This window comes from Talpa occidentalis, unplaced genomic scaffold, assembly GCF_014898055.3.
Source record: "Talpa occidentalis isolate TD23 unplaced genomic scaffold, MPIMG_talOcc4v2.1 talOcc4.8, whole genome shotgun sequence".
In the NCBI taxonomy this organism is placed as follows: domain Eukaryota; kingdom Metazoa; phylum Chordata; class Mammalia; order Eulipotyphla; family Talpidae; genus Talpa; species Talpa occidentalis.
In genome coordinates this window covers 95,308,773-95,320,692 of record NW_023605194.1, presented here as the reverse complement: position 1 = coordinate 95,320,692, position 11,920 = coordinate 95,308,773, and the positions used below count along the sequence as shown (strand labels likewise).

Genomic DNA, 11,920 nt, shown 5'->3' with positions numbered 1-11,920 from the left:
TGCACATGATTGGGCCCAGTAGATATTTAAATTCAGTTGGCAGCTAGTCTAGTCATCTTTCCCAGAAGGGACCAACTGAAGTTGTCATCAGACACAATTTAAACCACTTGTTCTTCCTAACTGCCCATTGGTATGTGGCAGGGGTGGTGTTTCCTCAGAGACCTGTGCTGCCTGCCCCAGAAAGGACCCCAGTGGACATCTGTCAGCTGAAAGCATGAATGGGATGAGGCATGGAGACAAGTATTGTGAGAAGATCCAAAACACCCTGTTACAGTGAAGTCTGGGTGAATTGAGGTAGAGTTTGCAACAAAGGCCTTTGGACCAAGGTTGAGAAATGTAAGTGGCCCAGGATATCCAAGTGGGGGTAGTGAGCACAGGCTTAGAATCGAGTGATACCAAGTTTTCGCATAAAAGTGGGATAATCAGGCCCGCATAATGGGACTCTGCAGGAGTGGATGAGCTAGTGCTGGCCATGCATTCACACCATGTGGCACGTGGCAGTGCCCAGCAAGTGGAAGCTGTCACTGCTGTTGGATTAGGCACAGTGGCCTGGAGCAGCCAATGGAGCAGGGCACCTGGCGGCAGAGCAGAGGTAGAAAGACCTGTCTTTCCTTCCTGTAGAGAGGCTCATTGTGGGCATCTGAACTGCTTCACCAGTTACAACGCCTGTTTGCCCTGCAAATTCCTCTGGAGACTTTCCAGGAATGCGGATCCAGGGATGTTCCAAAGTCTCCAGCTAGAGCAGCAACAGGATGGGCTGACACTGGCCAACCTGGGCAGACCTTCTGAAGACCTGTAGTCCCAAGGGTTCCCTTTGTGAGGATTATCTGGAAGAGACTCTCTTATGGCGGTGTCACCGTTGGCATCTCATGAGGTGCTATCTTACAGTTTTGATGGAACATGTCTCCATTGTTCTCATCAGATTTGAGAATATGTCCTAGTTGAAAGGAAAAAAGGAGAAATACACTATGAGCAAGATAGAATGGCGGCAGCACGGCACAAGTGACCAGGCATTGGGTCACCCAATTTAACACAAATACACTATGTGTTAAGCAGTGTGCTGTCCCTTCCCTCCTCACCTGTACAACGAGCCCAGAACACATGTATCAGTGAGTCCACTCTAGAGATGAGGACACCAGCCCAGAGAGAATAAGAAACATAACCGAGGTCATAGGACCTGCTCTGGTCTGTGACTCAGACCCCCAAATGTGCCCGACCTAGAAAGAGTAGCCCCTGTCTGGCTCTGCATATTGTTCTCTCCTCCTGTGTGCTCCTCCAGCCAGAATGTTGGCGCCCTGCTCAATCTCACAAAAGCCCAAACTAAGAAGTGGATTGATTATTGGAGAGAAAAGTGCACAGATTATCCTTACTAAGGAAAAATAACTCCCTGCCATGACTTGGTTTCCCCAACTGTAGAATTGTAATTCTCGGGGCCTCCCTGGTGGTGCAAGGGATTAAAATGCAAACTATGAAGTTGTGCGCAGCCACTGCAGCACGAGTTCGATCCCCAGCCAGGGAAGTGACCCATATGGCAAAGCAGACCTCTCCTGTCTCGCCCGCTGCTCCCCTCAGCAGTGTATTTCAGTCAATCTGCCTGTTCTGTTCCCCACTCTGTCTCTCATGAATCCTATTACCCCCCACACTTCTGGCCTGTACCCCAGTTCTTATATGCATAAATAAATAAATCTTAAAAAAAAAAAAAAGAACTGTAATTCTCTTCTGTTCAGTTCTTGGACAGATGCAAGGTTGAGCTGGTGCCCCATGTTGCCCTGAGATTCTCTGATCCAGCCTAAGGCCCCACCCCAATGCCTGGTCACTTGTGCCGTGCTGCCGCCATTCTGTCTTGCTCAGATTCTCCTGCTCCAGGGCTGTTGCAGGCTCCTGTGCCTTTGCACATGGAATACCTTCCCCCCATTCTGGAGTGCTCTCTGCTCACTGTCCCCCTCTCAAAGCCTTCCCTGATCTTCACTCTTATAAGATAATCATACCCTCTATATTGATTGTATCTGTGGGATTTTAATTTATAGAGATGACAGGGTAATGGCATCCAGCAGACAATATCACTGAAAGAAGCTGGAAGAATTTATTACTTAAAGTTTTGAGGAAAAGAAGCAGGCATGCCACCCAAGGAAGCACCAGGGTCAGCTGGAGGCAGAAGGAATGAGGGCAAAGCATGGTCAGAGCTTTTATTGCCTTTTCTTCCAGAACAGGAGAATGAATGCAGCTGAGCAGGCTTAAGATTGGATCGTTTATGCCAGCAGGCTTGTGATACAGAGGTGGCCTCTGGTTGTCTGGTGCTTGGCCCTGGGATAGATAAGCAGGAGGATCTTTGGCTTGGTGAGTGACGGTGACATGAAAAGAGATGGCTGGGGTGTGGACTCGAGATTGGTTGTTTTGTATATGAAAGTTGTGCTCCAAGGCACATCATTCACTATCTCACTGTCAGTCAGGCCTGGGAGGGGCAGTGTTCCCAATCAGCTAGGTCCCTAAGGTATCAATGATCCTAATATATAAAATAAATGATTGATGATTACACCCTCCTCTTTACTCTGGGGGTGACTCTGTGGCTGAACTGGGCATACTATTGGCGATGCAGTTGTTTATTTTGTTGCTTATCTTCCTTGATATGAGCTCATTAGCAGCAGAGTCTGCAGAGCATTCATCTCTGTACCTTTGGCATCTGGCAAGTGCCTGCTGCCCATCTATGCTTAATACAGGGATTATAGGGCCTGGCTTCTCATTAGAATCCCTAAGAAGCATTTTTTTTTAAATTTTTTTTTATAGAGGCATGTTTTATTTATTTATTTGTTTGTTTGTTTGTTTGTTTATATAAGCACTGGGTACAGTCAGAAGCGCGGGAGGGTGAGAGAATTCACCAGAGCCAGAGCAGGGAGCACAGCAGGCAGAAGGACCGAAGCACACTGCTGAGGGGAGCAGCGGGCGGCAGGAGAGGTCTGCGCACCATGTGGGACCCTCCTCCAGTGGCTAGGGAGCAGCCAGGGACCGAACCGGTGCCGCAGAGGCCGCAGGCAGCTTTGCAACCCAGCGCTCAACCGTTGCGCCACCGGGGAGGCCCAGAATCCCTAAGAAGCATTTTAAAAAGAGTCATGTCTAAGCCTCACCCTCAGAGATTCTGGTTAAATTCATCTGGTGTATGAAATTCCACTGCCTCCTCGAATATCCTGGGAGGAATTTTCCAGAAGGAAACCAAGGTTGCGATCATTTATTTTATTTTATTTTTTTTAATAATAAATTTTATTTTTATATTCCCCATACAATTGCAGCCCCCCCATTCTGACCCCAATCCCTCCCCTCCCACCCCGCCCCCCTAAAAGTGTCTCTGGTTCGTAGTTTTTTGTTGATTTTGATTTTCACTTTCTTATAGTTATTCGTTTTCCTGGTCCCTTATTTAAGTTTTCTAGATTCCTGCTATGAGTGAGACCATCCGGTATTTTTCTTTTTCTTTTTGGCTTATTTCGCTGAGCATGATCCCTTCCAGTGCCATCCATGTTGCTGCAAATTGCATGTGGTTGCGATCATTTAAAAGCATGATCATTTAAAACACAGCAGAAACCCAGGTCCTGAAGGCCAGGCACTGGTGCTGGGCGTGGTCGCCTGAGGCAGGTGTTCCTCTCCATTTTTCTGAGGCTCCAGGCCACATCCCTTGGGGCAGGGTCTCTTGCTCCACCTGAGTAAGGTTGGCATTCTCCTTTCTCCTGCCTGGGTCTGGATACTGTGCATCTGTTTCCTGGCCTCTGTCCTTATCACTTTTCTCTTAGTCATGCCTCTGCAGCTTTTCTTTATACCTACTCTGCCTGCCTCCCAGTGTAACCTGAAAAGAAGGAGAAATGGTGAGAGAATTGTCTCTGTGGTTTCCTTTCATTTCATTAGAATTCTTGGAAGGAGGAATGGTAGAAAACCCACTTATTCTTCTTTTCCTATTCTCTCCTGCCCTTCATCTCTGCTCCTCCCTGCAACTTCCCTGGAACTTTCCCCAACTGCCTCCCCAACGACCAACTGCTGCCTCCTCTCCTGGCACTCTAAGAACCTCCCCAAACTCTCAGACTCTTTAAGGCCCTGACTGCTTTAAGGGCCCACACAGTGGGACATCCTGGAGGGAACTTGATCCCCACCTTCTCCAGTCCAGAGACTCACAAAGATTCCTCACCTCCCCGCAGCCACCAGCCAAAAGCTCCCACATTACTCTGGGTAAGTGACAGGGACGCTTCCCCCTTCAGAGTGAGGCAGGGACTTTCCGTAAGGACAAAGCAGAGAGACAGATGGAGAGAGAACATGGGAACATCAGAGAGACAGGGACTGTGGCTGGAAAACCTTAAGGGGATTGTGTTAAGGGTGTTATTTCTAATTCTACCTTAGTATAACTTGAGGCCATTAGTTGAGTTGTTTCTATGGGCTGGTCACTGAGCTTCAAACATTTCTAGATCTTTCCCCAGGAGAGCGCTTTGGCACTTTTTGCATGGCTAGAGCTCACCACATGACTGATGGTTTCAGTTCAGACAGCCTTACTTCTAACAGACTTAGTAAATATTTTATTTTATGGGGTCCTGATTTCCCCTCCCCAAGGAACAGGAATCCCTGTGTCCTCCATCTTAGAAATGTAAGGAGTACAGAGATTGGATCTTATGAGGAAAGGAGGGGGCAAGGTAAATACACAGCTCCAAGTTCAATTCTACCTCCACCAGGACAGACAAAATATCCATCCTTCCAAGGGTGAATGGCAGCAAAAGGATATGAAAAGTACACTTCATAGTACTCTGGACAAAATGGTTCATTAATACATACAATGTCTGACTAAAGAAACTGGCTTATGAGAGCAAGATTTAGTTGCTGAGACCAAGAAACTGTGAGCTCACAGAAAGTAGTGAAGTGGCCAGAGGTCTAGCAGAGCCCTTGGGTGCAAGGAGGAGTGGACTGGCCAGGGCTGGGCTGAGCCCCCTAGTCACCTCATCCTGGGGAACAGAGCTGCTGGAGAACAGAGCTGCTAGGAAACTGGCTCTTTGCCCACTGGCCCCACAGCCTGCCCCTATCACCACCACCACTTCATGCATCTTCTGCTTGATAAGTTAAAGATCTGTAATTCCAAAAGTGATATAGGACAACAGTCATCTATTAACAACACCACCCAAAAATTACATGTTAATACTATTACATTCCAAGACAATGTCCAAACTAGTCATCTGAAATGAAAAGTTCAGAAAAGGAAATCAGAGCTCATAGGTAAAATATGGCTCAAGTGCATTTTGGGGGATTTTGGGGTTCTTTAATTATAAAGGCCAACATAGGAAGCATATTCTGTTTGCAATATGTTGTTTTTTAAAGGTGCATGCTTGTTTATTGACTATTTATTAAGCATCTACTATGTTCAAAGTACTCTAGGGAAGGCAGAGACAATCGGGACCCTCATAGGATGAAAGGAAAACACCAACAAGTGCTCTTAAGGGACGAACACACACACTCTCTGGGGCAGCAATGAGGCATAGCTCAGAACAATGGGGAGAGGTGAGAGCCTCAGAACATCTATGTCCACTCTCCCCTCGGGTGTTTCCTTTCCTCTTGAAGTAGCAATGCCTATTTTTCCCCTCAGGCACTGTGCTTGGTGTCAGACACAGCAATTCTAACTACATATGGTCCTTTTCCTATAAAGATAATGGTCTAGTAGCAAAAGTAACAACAAAAAAGAAAGTAACAAAAAAAAAAAAAAGGCCTGATATATACTATTATGCACATGGTATATTATGGTGGAATGTTTGCAGATTCTGCATGTGGATGTGGGAGAATATCTACAAAGCTTCCCTGAAGGAGGTGATGTTTAAATATAACACCTGAAGGATGACCAGAAGTTTGTCATAAGGGTCATGAAGTGGGAGAACACTCCTTGCAGAGAGAACAGCTTGTGCAAAGGCATTGGAGTGGGAGAGAGCATAGCTGATGGGGAGGATGGAGAGAGGTCTACACAGGCTGATCAAGCTGTCAACACACAGAAGAATGGTTTAGGCCAATGTTTTCGAAGTGGGTTCTATAGAACGCTTATTCCCTGGATTTGTGTATGTGTGTGTATGAACATATACACAACATATAATTTACCACTTGAACCATTTTATGTGTATAACTCAGTGACATTAATTATATTCACACTGTTGTACAACTATCACCATGATGTATTTCCAAAACAATTATGACCCCAATAGAAAATCTGTGACAGTGAAGTAAATAACTCCCCATCCCCCTACTTCCCCACTCTTGGAAACTGCCATTCTGCTTTTGCTGCATTTTATGACTCTAGGTACTCATGGAATAGGACTCAAATAGTAGATGTGTTTCTGTGACTGGCTTGCTTCACTTAGACTAATGTTTTCAGGGTTCATTCATGCCACAGCACGTGTAAAAATGTCTTTTTTTTATGTCTGAACAATATTCCATTGTATGTACTTTATTTTGTTTATCCATTTGTCTGTTGGTGGACACATGGATTGGTTTCACACTGAGGAGCAGTGAACATTAGTGTATAAGTTTCCATCACAGCCCCTGCTTCAAATTCCTGTGAGTATGTATCCAGGAGCAGAAGTGTTGGATCTTGTCATAGTTCTATGTTTAGCTTTTTGAGAAACCACAGACTGTTTTCTATAGTGGCTACACCATTTTGCCTTCCCAACAGCAATGTACAAGGGTTCCAATTTCCCCACATGCTCTACAACTCTTATTTTCTCTGAGTGCAGGTCTGTGTCTCTGTGTATTTAATAATAGCTTTCCTAATGGGTGTGAAGTGATTTCTCATTGTGGTTTTGATTTACATTTTCCATAATAGCTAATGATGTCAAGCATTTTTCAGTGCTTATTGGCCATGAGAAGGCTATTCAAGTATTTTGCAGAATTTTTAATTGGATTGCATGCTGTTTTTATAGGACTTAATATATTCTGGATATTAACCCTTATCACATTTATTCTCTACAAGTGTTTTTTCCCATTCTTCAGTTATCTTCTGACTGTCATGATAGTGTTCTTTGATACAAAAGGTTTTTCATTTTGATTTGGTTCAACTAACCTAATTTTTAATTTGTTGTCTGTGTTGTTGGTGTTCTGTCAGAAATCATTGCCAAATCCAATGAATGTTATGAAGATTTTCTTGCAAGTATATATAGTTTCAGCTCTTTGATCCATGTTGACAACATTTGTATGTGGTTTAAGGTTAAGTTCTTACTTCTTTCTTTTGTATGTGGCCATACAGGTTCCCTGGCTCCTTTCATTGAAAATGCAATTCTCTTCCCATTGAAGGGTCTTGGCATCCTTGTTGAAAATCATTTGACCACATACACTACTCTCTTTTCATTCCATTGGTCTCTAGGTGTGTCAGTACCAAGCAGTTTGGTCACAGCTGTTTTACAGTCAACTTTTAAAATTAGGAACTATGAATCCTTCAACTTTATTCTTTTTTTTTTTTCATGACTATTAGGATTTTCTTGAGATTCCTTATGAATTTAGGAATGAATTTTCTATTTTTGTGAAACACAATATTAGTGTTTTGACAGGATTGCATTGAATCTATAGATTATTTTGGGTAGTATTGACATGTTAACAACATTAAGTCTTCCACAAACATAAAATTTCTCTTTATTTATGTATCTTTTTAAAATTCTTAAATAACATTTTTCACTTTTCAGTGTACAAGTCATTCTCCTCCTTGGTTAATTCCTAAATATTTTACTCTTTTTGATGCTACTGTAGATGGAATAGTTTTCTAATTCCTGTTCAAATTTTTCATTGTTAATGTGCCAGAAATGATTTTTGTGTGTTGAGTTTGTATCCTGTAACTTTACTAAATTTACTTATTAACTCTTAATTTGTTTGTTTGAATCATTAGGGTTTCTCACATATAAAATCAGGTCATCTGCAAAAAGAATTAATTTTGCTTCTTCCTTTCTAATTTGGATGCCTTATTATTTCTTTTCCTTGCATAATTGTTCTGTCTCAAACAATCTATGTTGAATACAAGTGGTAAAAATAGGAAACCTTGTTGCCATGGGCTGAATTTTGTCTCACCAAAATTCATATGTTGAAGTCCTAAATCCCTACTACTTCAGAATATGAATGTATTTGGGGATATAGAGCCTTTAAGGAGGTGATTAAGTTTAAAAGAGGCCATCACATAGGCGTTAATCTTTCTGTCCTTTTATATTTGCCTATTTCTCGTGTAAGAGGGAACTTATGGTATGTGGTCTTTTTTTACATTTTTTTGTTGGAGGACTTGCATTTTTGTTCTTCCATGTGTGACTATGTGGTCTGTTGTGACTGCCTTTTTTCACTTAGCAGTGTTTTCCCCACCTTCCTGGCCCAGACTTAGGGAAACTTAATCCTGTAAACGGCACAAAGTGGCACTGAATCCCCAAGAGAAAGATCAGGTTTGAAAATACTGAGAATATTCTGTCAGTGCTCTCCGTAGGAAAAGCAGCCAAAGAATTCAGATAAATAAGCAAAAGGGATCCAGGTGCCAACCTGAGTGGTTAGTCTTATTGATGTTTAGGAGTTACTAAGTGACAATGGGCATGATCAGAAATAGAGCTGGCAATTTTGTCAGGAATTCAAACAAGCAGCTGGATGTGCCAAGCACAGCACAGGGAAAGCTGGACCAAACCTCTCTCTGCCCTCAAGAAGGTTATAGGCCCAGGAATCGGGGGAGAGCAAGGAAATCTGTAAACAAATATCTACAAAGAATTTGTTAGAAACATTTAACAACAATAAGTAAAAGCATAAAGTGCTCTTGCGTAGTTGTTTTAAGGAGCCTGGGGTTGCTACAAGCTCCTCTGAGGAAATGATACCTTGGTGGTCCACCAAAAGGAGATGTGAGGACAGGCCGTGGGCCAGGTAGGAGTCTGAGGGACGCGGAGGAGTTGTCAAGGAGAGGACAGCGGAAGTCCCAGAACAAAGGGTGAGGAAAAGGAGCCCAGCAGCAGGAACGGCAAGCAGCACAGCGTCTGGAATTTGTGTGCCTGTTCAAATCCCAGCTTGACCACTCACTATCCGTGTGGAACAAGGTCTGGATTAGCTCTAACTCTGGGTGCCTCAGTGTCCCCCTCTGAAAAGTGGGACAATAATAATAGTACCTACTTGGAAGGATGTTATGAAGATTCAATGTTAAATGCCTGATACATTCTGAGAAGAAGGAATTGCTGGCATGAATGGGCCCCATGGGAGCAACCTGCACTGTGGCAGCCTCTGCCACCTCCAGGCAGCCATCCTCACCGGGGCCAAGGCCTGAGGGCACTCCAGGAAAGGGGTGGCTTCTCTACAGCTGCTTTGAAGCAAGAGTGTCTCCACCTTGGATAACCATCCTGGTAGAATTGTCCTCTGGCTCAAGAGGGACAGGGACCATGCTCATTGGTCCCCCAACCTGGCACAGGGCCCGGCTCCTGGGAGGTACCCAGTGTGTAGGTGAAATGACTTGGGAATGAATGAAGAGATGAATGGGCCTTGAACAACACTTGCACTACCCATAAATCAGCAAGCAGTCCCGGTGGCCAGGGGCTTGCTAGCTGTCCTGGAGAAGTCATTTCATTTCATTCTCACAGCTGTCTGCAAGGAGGCCTCTGGTGGACACTCGGCAGCAGGAGAGATCTTGGGAATGAGTTCTCTGTGGGGAGCCCATGTCATCCTTCAGGGAGTCTAATTATTCAGAAATATGTTCAATTTGTAGCCCAGAAGAAGGGTTTTTTGCTACAAGTTGAATCTTAGAAACAGGAAATTTTCAGCAAGCTCTACTGAAAATAGTTTCTCAAACAATCTAGACACATGTACTTTATATCTATCACCGCTATTTCCTCAGCAAGACATGGGGTGAAAGATGAGGTCATTTGACTGGTTTTTGAAAGGGAGAGGTGTTGCATTCTAGAAAGGGTAGTGGCCTTCCCATAGCCTGGCAGAGCTCAGAGCAGAACCCAGGAGTCCCCATCCCACTCTCCAGAAAAGACAAAAAGCAAAATCAGGTAGAATGGCCTGTGATCTGCCCACCACGGTTCCCTTCACACAACCAGCCAGGAGTTTAGCGAGGCTCAGCCAGTCTCCCCACCTCCTAGCACAGCGCTGGTGCCAGCCGCCCCTTCCCCAGAGGCTATTATTTTGGGAGAGAGCTGAGTTCAGCATTCTGCAAGGTGCAGTTGGGCCCGCCCTTCTGTCCTCAACTGACCTGGGGGCTCTACTCCAGAGTCCAACCCCATGTGCAGCTGCCCCTCCTACATAGGGTCCCTGTTTCTAACCATCTCCACCAGCAGCAGGGCCCCATGCTGTCGGGTAGGTGGCAGAAGAACTGAGAGCAGGAGCAAAGCTGTCCGAGGGAAGGGGCATGGCTCAGTCAAACCCCTGGGCCTAGAAAAACAACCAAGTTTGGCTCCCCAGAACACCCCCAGAACTCATCCCCTCTGCCTGGGATCACCACCTTCCCAGGGATTTGCTTTGCAGCCAAAAGAACAGGCTGGCCCTCCACCAGCTGACCACACATGGGGCAAGTGCAAGAGGCTTATATAAGCACTTCTGCTTGGCAGCCTGCTCTTTGCCCTGGTCACCCTGGCACAGACCTAGAGTGACAGCAAAGCCGTGCTCGCACAGAGGCGGGGCCTCAGCCAGGACTGCAGAGTGAGTCCAGCTTGGAGGAGGCCCAGGTCCTCCCAAGGAACTTGCATCCGGGTGGCAGATTAGCTGCTGGAGCCCTTGAAACTGCCTGCCCTCCTCCCTCTGCTTGCTGCACACTTCTCTGACCCACCAGGTGGGCCCCCAGGGTGGGACTATGGGTGGGAAGGGTGCCCCCAGCAAGGCACCCCGAAGTTCTAAAGGATCCTTCTGTTGCAGGTGCCCATGGGTTGGACAATGAGGCTAGCCACAGCAGCCCTCTTTCTGGGTCTCACGATGGTGGTCACTGGAGATGAGATAAAGAACGGCGTTTGCATCTATGATGCCCTGCCTGACAACGATGCTGTCCTCTGCAAGTAAGGCTGGGCAGGGGCAGCACCCCAGAAAGCAACCAGGCTGATAGAAACCAGGGTGAGGTCTCAGGCAGGGTGTTTTCAGAACCAAGAAGTGTGTCTCCTGAGCCAGTCTCTGTGGACTGACCAAGAGTAAGTCCATTTTGAAGACCACCCAGATGGAAGCTGGCACTGAGGAAAAGACTCAGACAGGATCCTGCCTCCTGGGGTGGTTCTCCCAGGACCAGGATAGTGTATGTATGAGACCCGTCCCCTGGCTCCATGCCTGAAAGGGCCTGTGGTTCTGGCCTCACCCTTGCTATTGGGACAGGGGAGAAGGGGAGGGAAGCAGGGAAGGAGAACCCTTCCCTACAGCCTGGGATGATCTGTATCCCACCCCTGACAAAGAGGCATTTTATTTATTTATTTGTTTGTTTGTTTATTTATATATTTTATCTTATTTCATATAATTCTTACATCATTTTTCATTTTTGCTCAACATATGCATTTTCATTTTGGAAACGTGCCAGCTGACAGAGGGCGTGTGACTGGACCCTCCCTGTGTGAGAGGGGCTGTTTGTTTCTCACTAATAAGGCCCCAGGGGTGTCGGGGCAGGGCTTGTAGGGATGTCCCTGGAAGTTATCCAGAGAAGAGGCTGACTTCTCTTCTCCCCCTCCACCGGTACAGGTATTCAGCTCCCTCCTCACCCAGTCTTCAGGCCCTGGACTCATGGCCACCAGAGGGCTACCCAGGCCACAGTGTTGCAACCTCCTAGGGCAGTAGGTTTCCAAGGAGGCTAGTGTCTCACCTCAGAAAGGAGAGTGAGAGGAATACAGTACGGAGATTTACTGTCTCCTGGTGTGTGTGTGAATTTTTACAGACATTACTTTTAGAAAGATGAATGCATATTTTCCCTTACAAAGTTAGGTAGTTGTGGGGTTTTTTTTTT

At 45.7% G+C, this 11,920-nt stretch overlaps 1 protein-coding gene across 1 annotated transcript in view; it reads left to right on the top strand.

Moving 5' to 3' along the window:
• Positions 1–4,004: 4,004 nt before the first annotated feature.
• PEBP4 (phosphatidylethanolamine binding protein 4) overlaps positions 4,005–11,920 on the top strand; it is a 195,497-nt gene continuing 187,581 nt past the window's right edge. Inside the window, exons 1-2 of the mRNA XM_054689964.1 lie at positions 4,005–4,209; positions 10,858–10,994. Coding sequence (XP_054545939.1) covers positions 10,864–10,994 — 131 coding nt within the window. The 5' untranslated portion in view covers positions 4,005–4,209; positions 10,858–10,863. The remainder of the gene's footprint in view (positions 4,210–10,857; positions 10,995–11,920) is intronic.